The following is a 21,554-nucleotide window of genomic DNA, read 5'->3' as shown; positions in this document are numbered from 1 at the left end:
GTCCAGATTCATAAGAATTAATGTAAACGCAGATAGCTTCATTTAGAGAATGTTTTGGTGAGTTGAATGCTGCCTTTTATACGATCAGTTTATAATACGTTGGCAAATGAATTGGTATAATTTCCAAATGAACTACAATTTTGTTTGAAAGCAGAAATCTTGATAAAAGAATGAAAAGGACATTACATTTGAGCTATTTATTATTACTCCATGTTCTCTTCCTATCTTCAATGTATGTGTACACGTTTATGTCATTTTTAGTGAATTTTATGTTCTGCCTTGTTCCCATTAGCATTATATCATGTAAACTTCATATAAACATGATATCATATGAACACCTCCAGATATTCACATGCTCCATATTACCAGTCAGTTAAAATAATCATTCAAAACTGAAAGTGTTTGAATTGTTATATTAGTTTTCCTTCTTCACTAGGGTTCCTGAGCAATCATTTTGTTAATGAGGAAAATACAAAAATTTTTTTTATCCTCATAATAAATTAACTTAAAACTTAAATTGACATTACTTTCCTCATTTAAGGCCGTCAAGACAGTGGTCAGGGGCTTTGTGCTGTACAGAATTTTCAAGTTGTGTTGCCTCGTCACTCTCACTTCTCTAGGCAGAGATGAAGAGCTGCCTTTGTTTGACCTGTCGCACTGACAGATTTCTGGTCCCAGCCCACCAGCCATGTGCTTATGTGTGTGAATACTCGGAGCTGGAAAACCCAGGGCCAGGGCGTGGTGGTGGTTTCCTCTCCCAAGAGCCTTAAGGGCTAGTCACGAAGAAACAGATGCCTGTTGCCTTTGGTGCCTGTGCCAAAGTGGTGTCTCCTGTGAACGTCTAACATGCATCGGCTCCGTCCTTCCCTCGCACACCTGACCGTCTGTTCTTTTGTGTCCAGGAACTGGAGGAGAAGCACCGAGAAGCCCAGGTCTCAGCCCAGCACCTGGAGGTGCACCTGAAACAGAAAGAACAGCACTACGAGGAAAAAATTAAAGTAAAGACACTTTACAGTCTTCCCTGCCCTTCCTCCTATAGCACCATGTAGTTCCTTTCTCTTCCCAGGCACTTCGGGCCACTTCTTGCTAGAACAGAGGACTCTCTGTGGTAAATGCTGTCCTCAGGCCATGGTGGGAGGTCTTGGGGTGTTATCCTTGGGGCGGATTGGATATCAGAAGTTCAAAAATAGTTTATTATTTAAGAAAATTTGATCATCATGTGTCTCAATTCCATCTTTAAAATGTTTTTTGATCCACTGTCACTGAGTCCATGATAATTTAGATTTAGAGAGATTCACCATCTCCTTGCTTTTAATTTCCTTCTTGCATCTTAGACCTGGAATTCTTTTCCTTTTTTTATAAAGTATATCCTTGAGGACTTTCTTTAGTGAAGGTCTGCTGGTGCCAGGCTCTCTGTTTTGTGTGTCTGAAAATGTCTCTATTTCATCCTTGTTCTTGAAAGATGTTTTGACTGGGGATAGAATTCTAGGTTGGCAGTTATTGCTTTTAATACTTTTTGAAGATATCATTCCATTGACGTTTGGCTTTTATTATTGCAGTTGACGGTCAGCTGTCAGTCTAACAGTTGCTTTCTTTAAAAGCAGTCTTTTTTCTTTTAAAACTTTGTTTTATCTTTAATTTTCTGAAGTTCTACTGTGATGTGTCTAGATGTGGAGTTATTTTTGTTTATCCTCCTTGAGATATACTGGACTTTGGAACATATGTATATATTTTAAAAAATCAATTCTGTAAAGTTATTGGTTGTTATATCTCAAGTATTGTCTCTTCCCCTTCTCTCTTTAATTCCCTTGTGAGAATTTGATTAGACGTGTTAGATTACCACCAATCTATCTTTTTTTTTTTTTGTATTTTCCATTTCCTTGTCTTTTGGTGCTACATTCTGGTTAAGCTCTAACTGATTTTCCAGTGTACTAATCCTTACCTGTCTAATTTGCTGTTAAACCCATCCATTGAGGTATTTTAAAATTAATTAATTAATTTTTGGCTGTGTTGGGTCTTTGTTGCTGTGCATGGGCTTCTCTCAAGTTGTGGCGAGCGGGCTTCTCATTGCAGTGGCTTCTCTTGTTGTGGAGCACAGGCTCTAGGCACATGGGCTTCAGTAGTTGTGGCTCGCAGGCTCTAGAGTACAGGCTCAGTAGTTGTGGCGCACGGGCTTAGTTGCTCCGTGACATGTGAGATCTTGCCAGACCAGGGCCCGAACCCGTGTCTCCTGCATTGGCAGGTGGATTCTTAACCACTGTGCCACCAGGGAAGTCCCCATCCATTGAGTTTTAAATTTCAGTTATTGTTTCTATTTGTTTCTTGACATTCTGTTTGGTTCTTCCCCAAGTTTACTAGATTATTTAAGTCAATAACTTTCTATTTGCTGCATTAATTTGAAGCTTATCTTCTGCTTCTTTAAACACATCAGCATAGTTGTTTTATGATCTGTATCTGATGATTCCAATATCTGAAGGTCTGTTTCTACTCTGTTGTTTCTCTTGGCTCTTTTCCATGGTGTCTCTCTTTTTCGTGTGCCTGGTCAGCTGCTCGTTTTCCTTGGAAAATTAATAATGAGAATTCTTTGAGGCCTTGAATGAAAATGTGTGCCCACCTTGTGGGTGGCTCTGGGCTTTGACTTCTTTGTCTTCTTACCCTTTGAGGCAATTAAAAATGAAGCTCAAGTTTATCTGGTTCAGCAAATGCCTCAAGTTCAAAATAGCTGGGTTTTTGCTTTCACTTAGATTTTAGTCTGTAATTTCTTACTCTCTTGCCAACATTTAGGTGCTTTTGGAAAATGTTTTCCATATTCTATCTAGCATTTTAAATCATTGTTCCTAGAAGAACTGGCCTAAATAGTCCAGCCTATCATATAAAATAATAAATTCAATTATTATTTTACTTACTGAAATTATTATTTCAATTCAGTTATTATTAATAAGTTCAGTGATCAGAAATGACTGCCAGCCTATCTATTTCCTTTTGAAATCACATCACATTTTCATTATGATTTTGGACTGAGCCTTTAACTAATTCTTACGTTCTTGAGAATCAGACATTGTTCATTACCATCTCAAATATCGTCTCTTTCCCTTCCAAGTCAGACAGTGAAGGAGGCTTTTAATTTTTGTGATGATCATGTTATTGATTTGGTTGGTATTCTCAAAGAGTTGGCTGTTCCTTTTCTGGAGAACCACACATGTACGTGCTCACACAGCATCTTCACCATCACTACCCTGACACTTTCTTTCTTTTACCCCTCGTGCTACTTTTGGTTATTTTTCATTGAAAGAAATACCAGGAAAATAACCCAGAAGGGACCACACTGTGTTTTAGTGTGACCCTCTACTTTAGTGCATTTATCTACCAATCCTTTTTGGTGTCCAGACTTTTATCCTTGAGATAAACTGACTTTCAGAAAATTATGAGAATGTATACAGTAGTCCACTGGTATCTTTGCATGATGAAAATAACCTTTGCAAGTTCATTCTGTAATTTGGGTCAGTATGTTGACTTTTCTGTCAAAAAGCCATGTTCTATCGATACCTTCAATTGATATACATGTCTACAGTGGAATCTCTCATTTCAAACAAATTCCTTGCTTCCCTCCCATGCATCTTCTTGTTCATCCTCCTGTCAGTTTAACCCACTCAAAGCCGGGATGTGTACATCCTTGAGAAAGGCTTGTTCCTTGTGGCTCACACTTACCTATGTTGGTATCCACCACTGCCAAAGTGGAGGTCTTAGTTTGAGCAGAGTCATCCTGAAAATGTGCTTCATTGCTTTAGCACTGCATAAAAAAAGGGCATTCCTGGTCTAGACATTAAGTGGTCTCTGCTACCTTCTAGATGGCGAGCACTTGGCTTTATAGATCCTAGAGAACGTTAGGGAGAGATCTGTTTTCTTCTGTCTTCCCTCCTGGCATCTTTATGAAGCCATTTCTTTTTAGTCTGCCCTGCTTTGTGTTCCTGTTCCGTCCCCTGTGAGGCCATTTTGGTAATAATTGTGATCATACCCCAGATTCTGTCCTTTTCTTGTTCATAATTTTAGAATCGTGCCCTGACGTCCAGGAGAGCAGGCCACTTACCCTCTTGAGGTTCGTCCCTTCTCCCATGACCCCGTCCTCCACCTCTTATTCTTCTCCGCCAACTCTCACTCTCTTTTTTTCATCAATCAGTTCTAGTTTAAAGCCCTCTTTGAAATCTGTTCTTTCCTTTCTTTATCATGTGGACCCCCTCCCTGTTCATTGGCTCTTTTCAGGGACTGTGTCCCCATGAGCTACGAAGGACCCATCACAATAGATAATGTGGGAAAGGCAGATTTCAGTCCCCATCTGTGACCCCAATTCTTTGGGCTTTCTTCCCAGTATCAGATGCAGTCGCCATCATTCAGAGAACCACAGTGATGAGAAACACAGGGTCGTGGTCAAAGGCTTGGCAAGTTATGACGTTGCCTTCCTTTTCTCCTCTCTTTTTCACCAGTTGTTCTGGCAGCTGGTGGGGCTGTGTGTGTCCCTCGCAGAACATTAGATCAAGCTGGTGGATGGTGACACCATTACTGTTTTATTTTTTCCTCTTGGGAACAGTAGGTGCTTACAGTGGCATTCTCAGCACTGAGAACACATGATTTCTCTTCCCCTGGGAAAGATTTCTCTTTCCAGTGACTTTTTATTTTCACCCCCAGCTGGATCAGAGGAAAGAACGGAGGAAAGAGGCTTTTTTTTTTCCCCCTTTCCTTTATGCTGTCTCTTCAGTCTATTGACTCCCCACCTACTTTATCGGTGGGCAGAATCCACTCGTCCCTGGCTGTTTCTGAACGTCAGCCTTGGTCACACAGACTTCCTCGGTCTTCAGCTTTCCATCCCTCCACACACAGCCTGGAGATAACGAGATTAATTTTGTACAAATTAAGAGCAAGCAGTGTTCTGAAAACTACTGGCGCATTGACTACGATAACAGTGCCCCTAGGTAATAGCTGCAAATCGTAAGATCTCTAGAGAGATCTTTTTTTTCCCCTCTCATTCTGGAGTCCACCTCCCCTTTGGCTATACCTCTCAGGTCATTTTGGCTGCTGATTTAAAAATAAGTTCTTAGTTCACGTCCTCTGGTTACTTGCCATTTGATGGTCATACTTCTGCATCTCATCCTGGCTGATAGACAGACCCCCGCTCCCTCGCTCTGCCCCGGAGTTGGGGCAGCGTGGCTTCTCCACTGCTTTTCCCCTCCTTCCCTGTGTTTCTCCAGTGCCTCTGGTTAGTCTGCCAGACACTAACTTCTCCTTTTGTTTTTCCTCAGGTGTTGGACAATCAGATAAAGAAAGACCTAGCCGACAAGGAGACTTTGGAGAATCTGATGCAGAGGCACGAAGAGGAGGCCCACGAGAAAGGCAAGATTCTCAGCGAGCAGAAGGCGGTAGGTAGACAGAATCACAAAGCCGGTTTCCAAGGGAGGGTGTGTGAACCACGCCAGGAGTCCCCCACCAGAGAAGAGTCCATTTGGTCTGTTTTATCCCGTGGAGTCTGCTGCTAACAGAAAGTTCTCTCTGCAACCCCTTCTCGTAAAAGCAGCGGCAGTGGTGGCTCGGGGTGGCCAGTTTTGCCCTTCACGCCCTTTAAGAATTCACGCTGACCTGCGTCAACTAGAACCCTGTCTTTCAACACACCAACCCCCCGCCACCTCCCCGACGAAGTGCCCGGTGGCCTGTGGCCTCCCTTAGGCATCTCGTTTCCTTTCAAATCTGTGTAGGCAGATGTTTCAGAAACTTGCAGCTTAAGAGTTTCCCCTGTTGTGCTTGTTAATCTACTTATTATCTCAGACCCTACCGAGACTTTTCACAACAGAATCTCTAAAGGAGGGTCCTGGGAAGTAATATTTTTAACCCCCACCCCCCCGCCCCTTTCCTGCCCTGGCCAATTCTTATGATTCATTAAGTTGGGGAAGCTTTGATGCAGAGAATCTAGGACAGTAGGGGCTGGGTGAGAAGGAATCACCCAGAGAATGACAAGCTCGTGGGTGATGAGAAATAGGAACTTGCAGATGCAAGTTTAGAGGCTGTGGCAGGCTCAGGGCGCGTGTGGACGACACGGGGATTTCACGAGGCCTGTCAACTCACGGAATGCCAGGTTCCTCAAGAGGTCCTCCCGCGTGTGCTTACTGCAGGCCCCTTAGCTAGTGAGGGGATATGCAGTCTCCGTTTGATAAAACAAATGAGTGCCATCGTTGGAGCAGTGAGATCTACGCTCCTCAGGGTACAGGCTAGTTGAGTCTCTGGTCCGATGGCCTGCCTTTCACATGACACTTTTCCTCACTTACGTGGCCCACTTCCCTCTCATTCTGGTGTTACCGTCTGTGTGTGAGGTTCCAAAGATCCCCCGTGTTTCAGATGATCAACGCCATGGATTCCAAGATCAGATCCCTGGAACAGAGGATAGTGGAATTGTCGGAAGCCAATAAACTTGCGGCAAACAGCAGTCTCTTTACCCAGAGGAACATGTAAGTGTTCAGATTCTAACTGTGTGCTTGATTCCGCTTTGGTCTTCTCTCCTGGGCACAAACTCTGTTCTTCTGTCGGCGGAGCAGGAGTGGATTTAACGACTCCTGTGGTGGGGCCCAGCCTCCGTATACTTACGTCATTTTGCCCTCTCTGAAGTGGTCTCACTCTACTGGCCCTCTCTTTTGAGCTGCGTTTTCTTACATGCTTCAAGTTACCATCCCATCACAGAGTGTTTTGCTGTCTCTAATGAGGTAATTTACAGTTTGCTTCTGGAGACCTCGTTCCCCAGACTCGCCTCCTGCAATTAGCCAGAGATGATCTCGGGTGTGCCCAACTGGGCCATCCGTTTCGCTGTTGTGAAGTTGGGCCCTTGGGGGTGAGTTTTGGGGTTTGGCAAGGACTCTCCTGTGTTCCCGGAGCACTTTGATCTTAATCTTTTCCCCCAAAGAATTACAATCTCCTTAAGAGATCTTAAACATTCCCATCTTAGTTTAAACCAGCTTGGTAGGCCGCTGTTCTATCTTTGAGTCATTCCAGCTTCTGAGCGGCCTGGTGAAGAGGTGAGCAAGATCAACAGAGAAGTAGAAGGAGTAGCATTCTTTCTCCTCACCGCCCTCTCTTCCCCAGGGCCTGTCTTAGTGAGTCGTCAGGGTGCTCCTGTACTCTCAGGAGGCCCTTTCTGCTCTCCTCTACAGACTGGAAAAATAAAAAGGTCTACCAAAAGAGTGAAATGATAGTATCTCTTGCATCCCCCTTGACCATACTGAATCCCATTGACGAGGGACTCTGAGCAGTGGGGACTAAACGGGCCCCAGGTCCCCATGCTGGGGCCACGTACACGAGGCCGGGTCAGGGTGGCACTAACCTGGGAACGAGTGTGGTCCACTGGCTCAGATGCACCTCTCGCTCCGCTTCTGCCCGTCCTTCTGCGGGGACATGCTCACCTCTAACGAGACTGTGATTTTGCTTGGCTCCTCCCACCACCCCCACCAGGAAGGCCCAGGAAGAAATGATTTCAGAACTCAGGCAGCAGAAGTTTTACCTGGAGACACAGGCTGGGAAACTGGAGGCCCAGAACCGGAAGCTGGAGGAGCAGCTGGAAAAAATCAGCCACCAAGACCACAGCGACAAGAATCGTCTGCTGGAGCTGGAGACCAGGCTGAGGGAGGTGAGAGTGAGGGGTGATCTCCCGAGGCTATTTGTTGGAGGACCCGGGGCCCCCAGTCATCCAAGTGTCAAGCACAAATCGGTACTTACATGAGAGCCATTGTGTGTGGTGGTGAAGAGTACAGACAGGGCCATGGGGGTCTGCGTTAGAATTCCACTTCCCCTTTTTAGGAGTTTGGTAACCTCGGGTCGGGCAGGCTACCCTACCGCCTCTGTGCTTGAGTTTCCTCATCTGTAAAACGGCCATGAAAACATATCTCCGTCATGGGGTCACGTGAGGATGACGTAAATTGGTGCATCTTCAAATAGGGGCAAAGTGATTCCTCCTGTATCCTGATTCATCGAGGGTCACATGACTGTGTCCATGCACGGAGTTTAGCACATAGTACGGCTTAATGACAGTGACAGAGCGCCCACCCCCCCCCGCCCCGCCCCATGACAGTGGGAGACTAAAAGAGAAATCTAAACTCTAGGTTTGTCTGATGGAAGGTGATTTGCTTCAGAGGTATTGGGTTGGCCAAAAAGTTCGTCTGGGTTTTTACGTAAGATGGAAAAACCCGAATGAACTTTTTGGCCAACCCAATATAAGGACGCTGGGAAGAACAGCCGGGTTTGGGGAGGGAAATACCACACATTTGGTTGTGAACCTTTTGAGGTTGACTGAAGCTGTGACTTGACATGGCTCACTGTGTATTTATCAAATGACTGCTGTGTGCTAATTAGTAGCCAGATAGACAGTGGTGACAAGACAGACTCATCCCTGATCTCGGGGGCTGTCAGCCTAGCAGGTGGGTTTAGCTGGCAGAGGCAGGACCGGAGTTCAGGAGGGTGGTCCTCGGAAGTGGGACATCCCGGCTGGGCGTAGAGACACTGGGCTCAAATATTTGTGATGGAATTCTTCAAAGCGGAGATGATCTCTCTTAAGGCAAAGACCATTAAGCAGACAGTCTTTAGTTAAGGACCAAACCTTGAATTCTGACGCTTAGGAATGTCTTCATTTGTACTGGAGTATTAAAATGAGGCCACTTCTCCCAAGGGCAGGAGTTGTCAAGGTGTGGACCCCTCTCTGTTAGGACCACATGGCCTGTGTGTTGAAATGCAGATTCCTGGGCGGCTTCCTCCCTCAGCTTTTTGAATGGAATCGGGGTGGGGTGGGGGTGAGGAGCAGGGATTTGCATTTTTAACCAGTGCCCTGGGTGATGCTTATGCTTCCGGAGTTTGAGGGCCATTGTTCTAGGTTATCCAGAAGCCTTAGGCGGCGGTTTTACTTTTCTAATCCAGGCGATATTTTTACTCTTCAGTAAGTTTAACCACACTTCCCCGTAGTGTCAGCCTTAGGAGTGTGAGTGTAAATAACTCGGATAGATTCCTCTGAGCGTGGGAACGCTGGCTGGCTGTCTTTTGCTTTCCCTTCCCACAAATGTCTCTCTTGTGTGTCTGCCCTGCGGCTGTAGCTCCTCTGGGCATTAACCTGCCCCAGGGAAGGCGTGGTGCTTTGTTCTCCAGTCAGTATAGCCAGCCCCACAGGGGCGGTGGGAGAAATTTAGGATGCTTCTCGAGGGGCTCAGGGCTGTATATGCTCCAGGGGAGTCTGGAGTTTAGCTTTATTTATTTATTTATTTTAAAATTTTTATGGGAGTATAGTTGATTTACAATGCTGTGTTAGTTTCTGCTGTACAGCAAAGTGAACGAGTTATACATACATGTATAGCTACTCTTTTTTTTAGATTCTTTTCCCATACAGATCATTACAGAGTATTGAGTAGAGTTTCCTGTGCTCTATAGTAGGTCCTTATTAGTTATCTCTTTTACGTACAGTAGTGTGTATATGTCAGTCCCAAATCTCCCAATTTATCCCTCTCCCCCTTCCCCCTCCCCGGTAACCATAAGTTTGTTTTCTACATCTGTGAGTCTATTTCTGTTTTGTAAATAAGTTCATTTGTACCATTCTTTTTAGATTCCACATATAAGTGATATCATATGATATTTGTCTTTCTCTGACTTACTTCACTAGTATGACAATCTCTAGGTCTATCCATGTTGCTGAAAATGACATTATTTTGTTCTTTTTTGTGGCTGAGTAATATTCCATTGTATATATGTACCACATCTTCTTTATCCAATCCTCTGTCGATGGGCATTTAGGTTGCTTCCATGTCCTGGCTATTGTAAATAGTGCCGCAATGAATATTGGGGTGCATGTGTCTTTCCGAATTATGGTTTTCTCCAGGTATATGCCCAGGAGTGGGATTGCTGGATCACATGGTAGCTGTATTTTTAGTTTTTTTTTTGTTTTTTTTTTTTGTGGTACACAGGCCTCTCACTGTTGTGACCTCTCCCGTTGCAGAGCACAGGCTCCGGATGCGCAGGCTTAGCGGCCATGGCTCACGGGCCCAGCTGCTCCGCGGCATGTGGGATCTTCCCGGACCGGGGCAGGAACCCGTGTCCCCTGCATCGGCAGGCGGACTCTCAACCACTGCGCCACCCGGGAAGCCCTATTTTTAGTTTTTTAAGGAACCTCCATACTGTTCTCCATAGTGGCTGCACCAATTTACATTCCCACCAGCAGTGCAGGAGGGTTCACTTTTCTCCACACCCTCCCCAGCAGTTATTGTTTGTAGATTTTTTGATGGTGGCCAATCTCACCCGTATGAGGTGATACCTCACTGTAGTGTTTTTTTTTTTTTTTTTTTGCGGTACGCGGGCCTCTCACCGTTGTGGCCTCTCCCGTTGTGGAGCACAGGCTCCAGGCACGCAGGCCCAGCGGCCATGGCTCACGGACCCAGCCGCTCCGCAGCATGTGGGATCTTCCCGGACCGCGGCACGAACCCGTGTCCCCTGCATCGGCAGGCGGACTCCCAACCACTGCGCCACCAGGGAAGCCCCTCACTGTAGTTTTGATTTGCATTTCTCTAATAATTAGCCATATTGAGCATCTTTTCATGTGCTTTTTGGCCATCTTTGGAGAAATGTCTGTTTAGATCTTCTGCCCATTGTTTGATTGGGTTGATTGTTTTTTTGACGTTGAGCTGCATGAGCTGTTTGTATATTTTGGAGATTAGTCCCTTGTCAGTCACTTTGTTTGCACATATTTTCTCCTGGAGTTTAACTTTAAATCTAGCCAGGCGGTCCGCCTTCTCTTTGCCACCTGCTGCCATTGAGATTGAGGGTAGAGGCCTCAGCCTCGGGTTTGACCCATCTGCAAGGGTCCTGGGCGTCCTTCCCCCCAGCCTGTGGGTGCAGTGTTAGCAGTTTTCCAGCAGCGTGTGTGGCGCAGGGCCCCTGGGTTCTTCCTGCATCGGACAGCATTCTGCTCCCCAACTTCCTCCTGAAGTGTGACAGTGATGTCACCGGCCTCTCATGGTTTTGCCAAGTGGCCTTGGGAGTTTTCAGGCATGCTAGCAGAGTCGCAGCCTCCTCCGACTGCTGGCCTTTTAATAAGACCAACAGTAAGTAGTTAACCCTGCCACTTTTTAGCTGTGTGACGTCTTCTCAGTTCCTGAATCTCTCGGGGCCGCAGTTTGCTTGTCTGTAAAATAGAGGTCATAGTCATACCATCCTTGTTGGGTTGTTAGTAAGATGAAATGGGTGAAGACAGTGCCTGGCACGCTGTACATGGGTACTGCACCTGCTGCTGTCACATCATCATTGTCGCCACCGCCGCAGCCATTGTCCTCCTCGTCATCCTCACTAGAGAGAGATCATAGCCTTGGCTTCGGCTGCCGTGGACTTCTTAAGGGCTCCCAGATCTTGCCGACCCGCCCAGACCTGTCTCTTGAGTTTCTGACCTGTTGTCCCAGTAGACACTGGACACCTCCACTCAGATGTCTCCCTTGCAGCTCACGTTCAACGTGTCAAGAGTGAATTTCTTACCCTTCTCCTCAGATTGGCCCTTCCTCTCCTGTCCCCTGTTGTGGCCAGTGGTCTGTCTGTGTAATTCAGATGCCCAGCAACGTAGGTGTCACATTTGCCTCCTCTCTGTCCTTTGTTCTCTGTCCCACTCTGAGTTAACCACTACATCCTGTCAGTTCTCTAGGCTGAATCTTTTAAAGTCTTTCTCCTCTTCATGCCTATGGCCTTTGGGACTTGGGTGTCACCTTTTCCAGGGAGCCTTCTCCATCCCCTTGGAGCTGGAGGGGATGTCTCCTTTGGGTCCCCGTGGCCTTTCATGTTTAGCTTGTGCCCTTTCGCTTTCAGTGGGCTCTCCAAAGGCAGCAAGCATCTCTTATTTGCTTGGCATCCCCATGTCTGACGCAGGGTCTGGTCCCTAGGACAGCTTGTCAGTGTTGGTGACGTCAGCAGATGTGCCGGGGTCTCCCACATCTCCATGCCTTGGACGTCTTGCTTCCTCTGCTTGGAATTTTCTTTCCCTTCTTAGCTGCTTGTTTGGCTCCTGGATTCTTCAACACAGAGATCCCCAGTCACCTCCTCTCCCCCTCTGCTGTGTTCCCATCACATCCCTGCATCTCCTGACCATTGCACTCGACCACAATGTATGGCAATGGTTGGTTTTTATTTTTTTCCCCATCTTGAAGGCAGAGACTGTTTTTCATCTCCGTATTTCCTTTTACACAGAATTTGCCAAGTAAATTTTATTTTTTCTTTTTTTATGTTAATAGTGAGTACCTTTAATACTTATTTATTTATTCATTATTTATTTATTTATTTTGGCTGTGCCGGGTCTTAGTTGCAGCATGCGGGATCTTCACTTGCAGCACTCGGACTTTTTAGTTGCGGCATATGGATTCTTAGTTGCGGCGTGCATGTGAGATCTAGTTCCCCGACCAGGAATTCAAACCCGGGCCCCCTGTATTGGGAGCGTGGAGTCTTACCCACTGGACCACCAGGGAAGTCCCAAGTAAATTTTCCTTGAATGGACGAAAGGTTGAGTAGATAGATGGATAGATGGGCAGATGGAGGGAAGAATGATTAGTACACAATATGACCTTCATTTGGGTTACCTAATCAGAACAAATCAGAGCAGAAATATTTAAAATAAGTAGAATTCAGTCTGTTGTTCCACTTGTACTCCCATTCTAAAGGTGTCCTTGTTACTAATACAATGTTATTTAAACGTTTTTCTAATAAGAACAACCATCATCATTTTCATAGGGGATTCTTGCCGTGTGGTTCTTTTTTTAGAAGCTTTCCCAAGCATTCAAATATATGAAAGGAAGGGATGGTTTGTATTGATAATATACGTTGTATGTACTCTTATGTGTTCTCACTCCTGTTGATTTTTGAGACTTATCGAAGTCAAAGCTGTTTTATTGCATTTTTTTTCCTTCTCGGTTGAGTGCTGAGAATTTGATTCCATGACCAAATTTAAGATGCAGATTGCATGGCAGGTTGCGTCTTGGCTTTCTCTTCAGTTAAGGTCAATGAGCATCTCTCTCTCTCTGTCTCAGGTCAGTCTAGAGCATGAAGAGCAGAAACTGGAGCTCAAGCGTCAGCTCACGGAGCTGCAGCTCTCTCTGCAGGAGCGCGAGTCTCAGCTGACAGCCCTGCAGGCAGCCCGGGCAGCTCTGGAGAGCCAGCTCCGCCAGGCAAAGACAGAGCTGGAAGAGACAACAGCGGAAGCAGAAGAAGAGATCCAGGCGCTCACGGTAGGATGAGTGTAGAGCTGAGAATATTTGCTCACCCTCAGAAATGCCAAGAGAGAAAAAATAAACCAGAGGGATGCTTAATGGGAGGAAAATTGGCTTATGTAGGCTGCTTCCTCTTTGGAATTAGTAAACTAGATCAACTGGGCAATATCTGAGCTTTCCTAAGGATCTTGAAAAGTCCCTCCTTTATTTATGCATTTCCCTCTTTTTAAAATAATCATCACTATATTTTAAACTTTAGCTTAACCAAAGTCTGTTTACTTGGGTCTTCTACTTTAGTTTTCAATAAACATTAAAAAAATAATAATCTTATATCTTACAGTAGTCTTTCTACCATATTTTTGTTTTTGTTTTGGTTAACCTCATTTGTGTTCCTTTTTTTTTTTTTTCAAGCTGTAGATTCTGTTTCGAGTCTTTATAGTATGCATTTGGTAGGTTCTGGATGGAAATGATTCTAATGAATGAGAGATTGTTTCTCTAAAAGGGACCTGGCTTCCCTGCTCTTTCTGAGAGACTGGTTTGCTCACATGAAGAGTGTTCTCAGGAGGTATATTGTTGGTGGGCGGCCCCTGGATTTAGACCTTAGTTCTTTCTGCAAGTCTCAAAATGTGACTTCGTTGGCCAATCTCCCACAGTTGATCCTTCTCACACGGACTGACCCAGGCTAACAAAACTGACAGAATTTTACATCTAAAAATGCCAATTTACCAGCTTTACAGAAGGAAATACAACCGCCAAGTTGACCAGGATAATCTTCACATTCTTCCCCTTCAGAGAAATCTACTTATAAATCCCATTTCTCTTGGAAGGCTGCTTGGTGGACCTGGACTCTGGGCACAGAGAGCTGAATGAGTTTAATGGCTGGTATCAACCAAGTGCATACATTTCTAATGGTAACATACTGTACTTGCCAAGTGGATGGGCACACTCATGCCTGCTGGTCAGGGTACCCCCTTCTGTGGGCAGGGCACAATGCAGCTGATGTTCAGAGTCTTTTTCAATAAGGTACCAAATGGGTATCTTATTCATTCTGACTCATTTTGGATCCTGTCCCCATCTCCATCAGCAAACACCTCTAAACATCTCTTAGAGTGGGGTTACTTCTGCAGATGATCATGCACTTTTGTTGCTTATGATTTACCCTGTTTAAAACTAATACGTGTGTGTATGTATATATACATATATATTTATAAATATATTTTTTTTAACTAATTTCCTTCTTAGAAGTTATCTACCACTGTTGGGTGTTTGGGGACCAAATTGGGAACATGACCTGAGAGTGCCAGGGTCTTTATGGACCAGTCCAGGATACAGAGCCTTCCAGGATTCTGGGGATACAGAGTAACTCCTTTATAGAAGATGCTTGTGCATCCTGGATTATCCAGGACTTATGCCAAGTTCAGATATTGGTTGCAACCTTAGTTTCCAATGTTTTCTCTATGAAAACGCTCATTAAATGATGCCATGTGCCCCCAGTATTTGGTTTGGAGAAAATAGTTAGTGTCTCTTTGTTTATATTCTGCCCTGTTTCAAAAATGGATTGGAAACAGTTTGGAAAGATACGAAACAGTATAACAGGATCGAATAAGAAAGAAAAGTCTAAGCGAAAAGAAGTCATAGAAGAAAAAAATGGAGGTAAGAATGAAATGAATATATACGCCAAGAAGGCGTATACACTTTCTGGAGTGGGGTGGATGTGGAGAGAGACAGCCAGATGGCATTTCTTAGCTGCTAAAAGAGACACCTAAAATCCAACCACTATTATATTTAATGCCTTGTATATTAATATTTCCCCCCACATGAACCACCCCAGCTCTGAAAGAAGGAGACGTCAGTCATTTAATCTGTACTTAATGAGTCCTCACTGTGCGCCTAGTGCTGTGTCTTTAGCTTTTTCTTCCCAGGGGACTGGCCTGTAATCCCTCAAATCCTTTTACCATGGAGTGGAGGAGAAGGAAACATTTACCTCTCTACTCTGTTGGAATTGGGAGGGAGGCGGTGGTCATGCGTCTTACCCTGCCCGTTTGGAAGGAGGAGGGTATACAGTAGAGCTTGTGTCGCTGCTGTTTATCTGTGGGGAAATTAGTTTTTCAGTCCTGTCTTGCTGCTGGTTGGAATGTGCTGTGTCTAATGGCTGCTGGACGCCTGCACAGCAGCAAGTCACGACTTAATTTAGTCAGATGAGATCACTGCCTCAGAGCATCTTAAAAAAAAAAAAGAAAGAAAGAAACAAACCTCCCTAGGTCTGGAAACTAGGGCTCTACGACTCTCACAGATGAGGATCCCTTGGAAAATAGGGCTTGTTCACAGTGATGACAGGAAAGTGCCTTTGGTCAAACAGCTGTTCGTAAGCCCATCATGCAGGAATCCAAACCTCACATCAATTCGCCTCAGTTCAGTTTGAAGGCTGTGGGTTTTTCCTCTCCCCTCCTCTTGATTATGTCCCATAAATCTGGTCATGGACCACAGGTGGCTGTTGCCTGAATGGCTTTGTTGAATTTGTTCTGAAGAATGTATTTTCTGAGAGAGAGAGAGAGAGAAAATGGTCACAGATGCAGTACCCTGACTCTCCCTCTCTCATTGTTCTGGCCCAAGTTCAGAGCCAACGTAAGCATCAATCAAATTCAACCAGCTGGATCTAAAATGATCTCCTAGGAGGCTTGTTTGCTTCATAGTAGGCTGTTTTATCAAGAAAAGGAAATAGTCAAATGGGCTATTATTGCTTTAATTCTAAGAGGTGGCCACCTCCTCACCTGGGAGGGGAGCAGTTACCCTGTTTGGCTTCTGCCCCTGGGCCAAAAATTGATGGAGCACAGTTAATGGAAGCTCTCCATTGAAGAAGTGTGGCAGAGGCCACCAGTTGCCATTGTTGGTCTTCCTCAGGCTTTCTTTTTTCCCATTCTCCCTTTACCCACCCTGTCAATTGCATTTGCATTGAAATTCACTGGCCATTAAAAGCTGAGATTGAGTCAAGGTGGACAGCAGCAAGAGAGTCAGATTTAAACAAAAAGTCATGCTTTTAAGATGCTTCAGTGCTTATTGGTGGAAGAGAGAATTTTCCACCCGGAATTGAAATTTATAACTCCATGTAGAGACTTCCCTGGCGGTCCAGTGGTTAAGACTTCGCCTTCCAGCGCAGGGGGTGTGGGTTCAGTCTCTGGTTGGGGAGCTAAGATCCTGCATGCCTTGGGGCCAAAAAACCAAAACATAAAACAGAAGCAATATTGTAACAAATTCAATAAAGACTTTAAAAATGGTCCACATCAAAAAATCTTTAAAAAAAAAAAAAAGACTCCATGTAGTGCCTTCTTCTGTGGAAGAGAATTTGAGCTTGCACACTTCATTGCATGCAGACGTGCGACGTGATGGGAGCGTTGCTCTGAATGGGGCCGCGGGGTAGAGGAACCGTGTGGGCTTCGTGCCCACCAGCATGGCCCCACAAACACGTTTCATGTCCCTGTCCTCACGTTCTTTTACTGATTTTGTTAAATGACTAATGCTGAATAATCAAGTCAAAAGCTAGAGACACTCCAGAAAGGGATTCTCCCAGCAGAGCGTGATGGTGGGATCCCAGAGTCATCCTCTTTGATTTGTTAAAATCATTAGTCAGTGCACGCTCTCTTTTTCTCTTTTACATAACTATCAATTGTTGTATTGAATTAGTAACCCATCGGCATGATAGGCGAGATGTGAAATTGGGTCACTTAAGGTGACAGTGTTGCTTGGTGCCTGCCTTCCCAGGGAAAGGGGTGGATGTGTGGAAGCCTGTGTTCTAGGATCCTGACGGTGGATCCCAGAAGGCGGTCAGACACCTAAACACATGTTTCCTTTTCACAGTTCTACAGGTGTTTTCTCTCATCAAGGTTGCATAATAGTTCTCTTTTCTTCATTCCTCTTGTAACTTTCCTTAAAATTAAAGAAGACATAAATACTCCCCAAAGTGAGTGCCTCTCTGATTTCCAGGATGCAGCCTGTCCCTTCTGCCTCTTGCCACCCAACCCCTAGGTCAGTGGTTCTCAAGTTGTGGGGGGTGTCTGTGGCTCCGTGGGGGGTCCCCAAGTTCAGGTTATTTTCATAATAATACTAAGCTGTCATGTGGTGTTTTTCATTGTGTTAACATTTGCACCGATGGTGCAAAAGCAATACTTTTATTTAAAAAAATAATAAATGTTTGAAAAAATCTGCTTTAACTTCTAATGTGGCTAATAGAGATAGATATAACTCACATAAACAAAAGCCCTTTGGGGTCCTCAGTAATTTTTAAGAGGGTAAATATTTATTCCCTGTAGCTTCTAACACCTAATTAACACTCAGATATTTCATTGAGAGAATCCAAAGCTTGTGTTACATATTTTATTACCTTTATATATAATGTGACTTTTTGTGCATTTGTTTTACAACTTATTTCAAAGGAACATAAAACATGTTTCTTGCCATTTTAAAGCTCAGATCAGTTCAGTGATTGTTACAGTACTTCCAACAGTCACAACAGTCACAACTACATTTTGTGTTTATATTTCAGTCAATAATAAATCAAAAGCCATAGCAGTTCCTTACATTATACCCTCAAAGAGGAGTGTCATTTGATGTGTCAGAGTGATCCAAAGGCCTCATGATGGTAAATTATAATAGAAATATTAGTGACTGAAATTTCAGGCTACTGTGGGGCAGTCAGGCAAGTTTCTACTGGTGTGGTGTTATTTGGAAACTTTGCTATTAGTCAAAGTGGAACAGGTCTTCTATCCCTCAGTCTAGGCCAGAAAGCTTTTTTATAATCATTGCTTAGGCTTTGAAGAAGTTAACTCCACCTTCAGCTTCCTGTTTCTGTCTGAGTAATTTCACACCAAATAGTCATTTAGAGTAGAGGTTGGCAAGCTATAGCCAGTGGGCCAAATTTAGTCTGCTTCCTGTAAATAAAGTTTTATTGACACACAATCACACCCATTTGTGTACATATTGTCTGTGGGTGGTTTTGTGCTGTGAGGGCAGAGTTGAGTAGTTGTGACAGAGACTGAGTGGCCTTCAAAGCCAAAAATATTTACTATCTGATCCTTACAAGAAAAAAGGTGTTCATTCCTGCTCTAGAGTTTACTAACCTAAGGATTCTTCCTTTAGGATACTCACAAATGAGATTCATCAGTGATACAAATAGCCACGTTCCTAATTTGGATAAATTGTATTCTTGCCCCATTAAATTAATAAATCTCTCATATCATTATTAGGCAAAACACAGTTTTGGGGAAAAAATCATAATCTATTAAATTAGTTCATGAAAATAGGGGCTAATTATTTGAGTTGATTCTAAGTGATAACTCTTAATTTATGAATCTGTAAGTCCGTCTGTGCAATTACTGATTTTTGTTTTGTTTTACATTTTTCCAGTCCTCTTCATTCTTTTGTGTAGATTTAAATCTCTGGTTGTCATCTTCTGCCTGAAAGACTTCCTTTAACATTTCTTATAGTACAGGTGTGTGGGTGGCAAATTCTTTCAGCTTTTGTGTGTCTGGAAAGGTCTTTATTTCGCCTTCATTTTTGAAAGACATTTTTGCTGGGTATAGAATTCTAGGTTGACAGATTTTTGTTTTTGTTTTCCTTTCAGTACTTTAAAGATGTTGCTCCACTGTCTTCTAGCTTACTCCCCTCCAAAACCCCTCCAACCTCACTGGGAGAAATCTTTCTTCTCTTTGTTTCTCTATAAGTAACTTGTCTTTTTTCTCTAGCTGGTTTTAAGCTTTTTCTTTTTTCTTTTTTTTTTTTTTCTGGTATGCGGGCCTCTCACTGTTGTGGCCTCTCCCGTTGCGGAGCACAGGCTCCGGACGCGCAGGCCCAGCGGCCATGGCTCACGGGCCCAGCCGCTCCGCGGCATGTGGGATCTTCCCGGACCAGGGCATGAACCCATATCCTCTGCATCTGCAGGTGGACTCTCAACCACTGCGCCACCAGGGAAGCCCAAGCTTTTTCTCTCTGTATTACTGGTTTTAAGCAGTTTGATTATGATGTGATTTAGCTTAATTTCCTTCATGTTTCCTGTGCTTAGGGCTCATTTAACTTTTTGCATCTATGGATTTATTTTTTCATTGACTTTGGAAAATTTGTGGCCATTATTTCTTCAAATTTTTTTTCTGTCTCACTCCTACACTCCTTCAGGGACTTTGATTACATGTATATCAGGCTCCTTGGAGTTGTCTCACAGCTCATTGATGCTCTGTTCATTTTTTACGTCTTTTTTTTTTTCTTTGTGTATTTCATCTTGGATAGTTTCTGTTGCTATGTCTTCAAGTTCACTAATCTTTTTTTCTGTGGTGGCTAATCTGTTATAAACTTAAAATATAAATCTATGGCAAAATAGACATATTTAGAGAATACATCACAGCTAAATTAGGTGCTGAATTTTTCTTTTAAATTTATTTATTTATGTATGTATGTATTTATTTTTGGCAGCGTTGGGTCTTCATTGCTGCACATGGACTTTCTCTAGTTGTGGCGAGTGGGGGCTACTCCTCGTTGCGGTGCACGGGCTTCTCACTGCATGGCTTCTTGTTGCAGAGCATGAGCTCTAGGCACGCCGCTTCAGCAGTTGTGGCACTCGGGCTCAGTAGTTGTGCCTCGTGGGCTCTAGAGCGCAGTCTCAATAGTTGTGGCACACAGGCTTAGCTGCTCTGCGGCATGTGGGATCTTCCCGGACCAGGGCTTAAACCCGTGTCCCCTGCCTTGACAGGCTAGGTGCTGAATTTTTTGACTTACTTCTCTTGTAAACCTTTTTCTTTTTTTAAAAAAATTGAAATATAGTTGATTTACAGTATTGTGTTTCTGGTGTACAGCAAATTGATTCAGCTACATTTTTTTAAATATTCTTTTCCATTTTGGTGTATTAGAAGATATTGAATATAGTCCCCTGTGCTATACAGTAGGACCTTGTTGTTTATCTATTTTGTATGTAGTAGTTTATATCTGCTAATCCCAAACTCCTAATTTATCCCTGCCCTTTCCCCTTTGGTAACCATAAGTTTGTTTTCTATGTCTGTGAGTCTGTTTCTGTTTTCTAAATAAGTTCATTTGTATCATACTTTAGATTCCACATATAAGTGATATCATATGATATTTGTCTTCCCTGTCTGACTTACTTCACTTAGTATGATCATCTCTAGGTCCATCCATGTGGCTGCAAAAGGCATTATTTCATTCTTCTTTTATGCCTGAGTAGTATTCACTGTGTATAGACCACATCTTCTTTATCCATTCATCTGCTGGTGGACATTTAGGCTGTTTCCATGTCTTGGCTATTGTACATAGTGCTGCTATGAACACTGGGGTGCATATATCTTTTTGAATTAAGAGTTTTCTCTGGATATATGCCCAGGAGTGGGATTGCTAGATCATATGGTAGCTCTATTTTTATTTTTTTTAAGGAACCTCCATACCGTTCTCCATAGTGGCTGCATCAATTTACATTCCCACCAACAGTGTAGGAGGGCTCCCTTTTTTCCACACCCTCTCCAGCATTTATTACTTATTAATCTCCGATAGAGATGATTATTTTTTATTTTTTTTTAAACGAAGGACCACATTTTTCTCGGCCTCAAACTGGATTCTTCTTTGGGCTTTCATAGCTAAGCAAATGGTGCTGTAATCTACCTTGTCTTCCAAATCAAAAGTCCGTTAAGGAACCCTTGGCCCCCATGTCCATCAACAAGTCTTATTACCTGTGCTTCCAAAAGAGATCTCACCTCCATCCACTTCTCTGCATCTTCTGTCACGTCCAGCTCCAAGCCACCATCCTCTCTTCCTTTAATGACAGCAGCAACCTCCTCAGTAGTTTTTAAACTTCCTTCTACATTTGTCCTGTTTTGCTCTGTTCTTCCTGCAGCATCCACAAAACGACAACCAGGCCATGTCACTCTGCATTTTAAAACCTCTGTTGGCCTCCAATTAATTGCATTTTGAATGAAATCCAAACTCTTTTCTTGGCCTTCAAGATCCTTGGTCTGGGCTTCCCTGGTGGCGCAGTGGTTGAGAGTCCACCTGCCGATGCAGGGGACACGGGTTCGTGCACCGGTCCGGGAAGATCCCACATGCCGCAGAGTGTCTGGGCCCGTGAGCCATGGCTGCTGAGCCTGAGTGTCCAGAGCCTGTGCTCCGCAACGGGAGAGGCCACAACAGTGAGAGGCCCGCGTACCACAAAAAAAAAAAAAAAAAAAAGATTCTTGGTCTGGGCCTGCCTCTCTACCATCAGCTTGGGCCACATTTTCCCTCTTTTGTTCTTTGGCCACAGTCCACAGAAGAATACAT

The 21,554-nt window shown here is 44.0% G+C and overlaps 1 protein-coding gene across 2 annotated transcripts in view; it reads left to right on the top strand.

The window, feature by feature from the left end:
- The window catches only part of CIT (citron rho-interacting serine/threonine kinase), a 168,929-nt gene that overhangs the window by 104,536 nt on the left and 42,839 nt on the right, over positions 1–21,554 (top strand). For both annotated transcript variants that reach the window (XM_060121619.1, XM_060121618.1), the window contains 5 exons: positions 903–998; positions 5,295–5,411; positions 6,382–6,491; positions 7,486–7,660; positions 13,068–13,265. In XM_060121619.1, the coding sequence (XP_059977602.1) occupies positions 903–998; positions 5,295–5,411; positions 6,382–6,491; positions 7,486–7,660; positions 13,068–13,265 (696 nt within the window). The remainder of the gene's footprint in view (positions 1–902; positions 999–5,294; positions 5,412–6,381; positions 6,492–7,485; positions 7,661–13,067; positions 13,266–21,554) is intronic.

This window comes from Lagenorhynchus albirostris, chromosome 14, assembly GCF_949774975.1.
Source record: "Lagenorhynchus albirostris chromosome 14, mLagAlb1.1, whole genome shotgun sequence".
In the NCBI taxonomy this organism is placed as follows: Eukaryota; Metazoa; Chordata; class Mammalia; order Artiodactyla; family Delphinidae; genus Lagenorhynchus; species Lagenorhynchus albirostris.
This window is presented reverse-complemented; position numbering and strand designations above follow the sequence as displayed.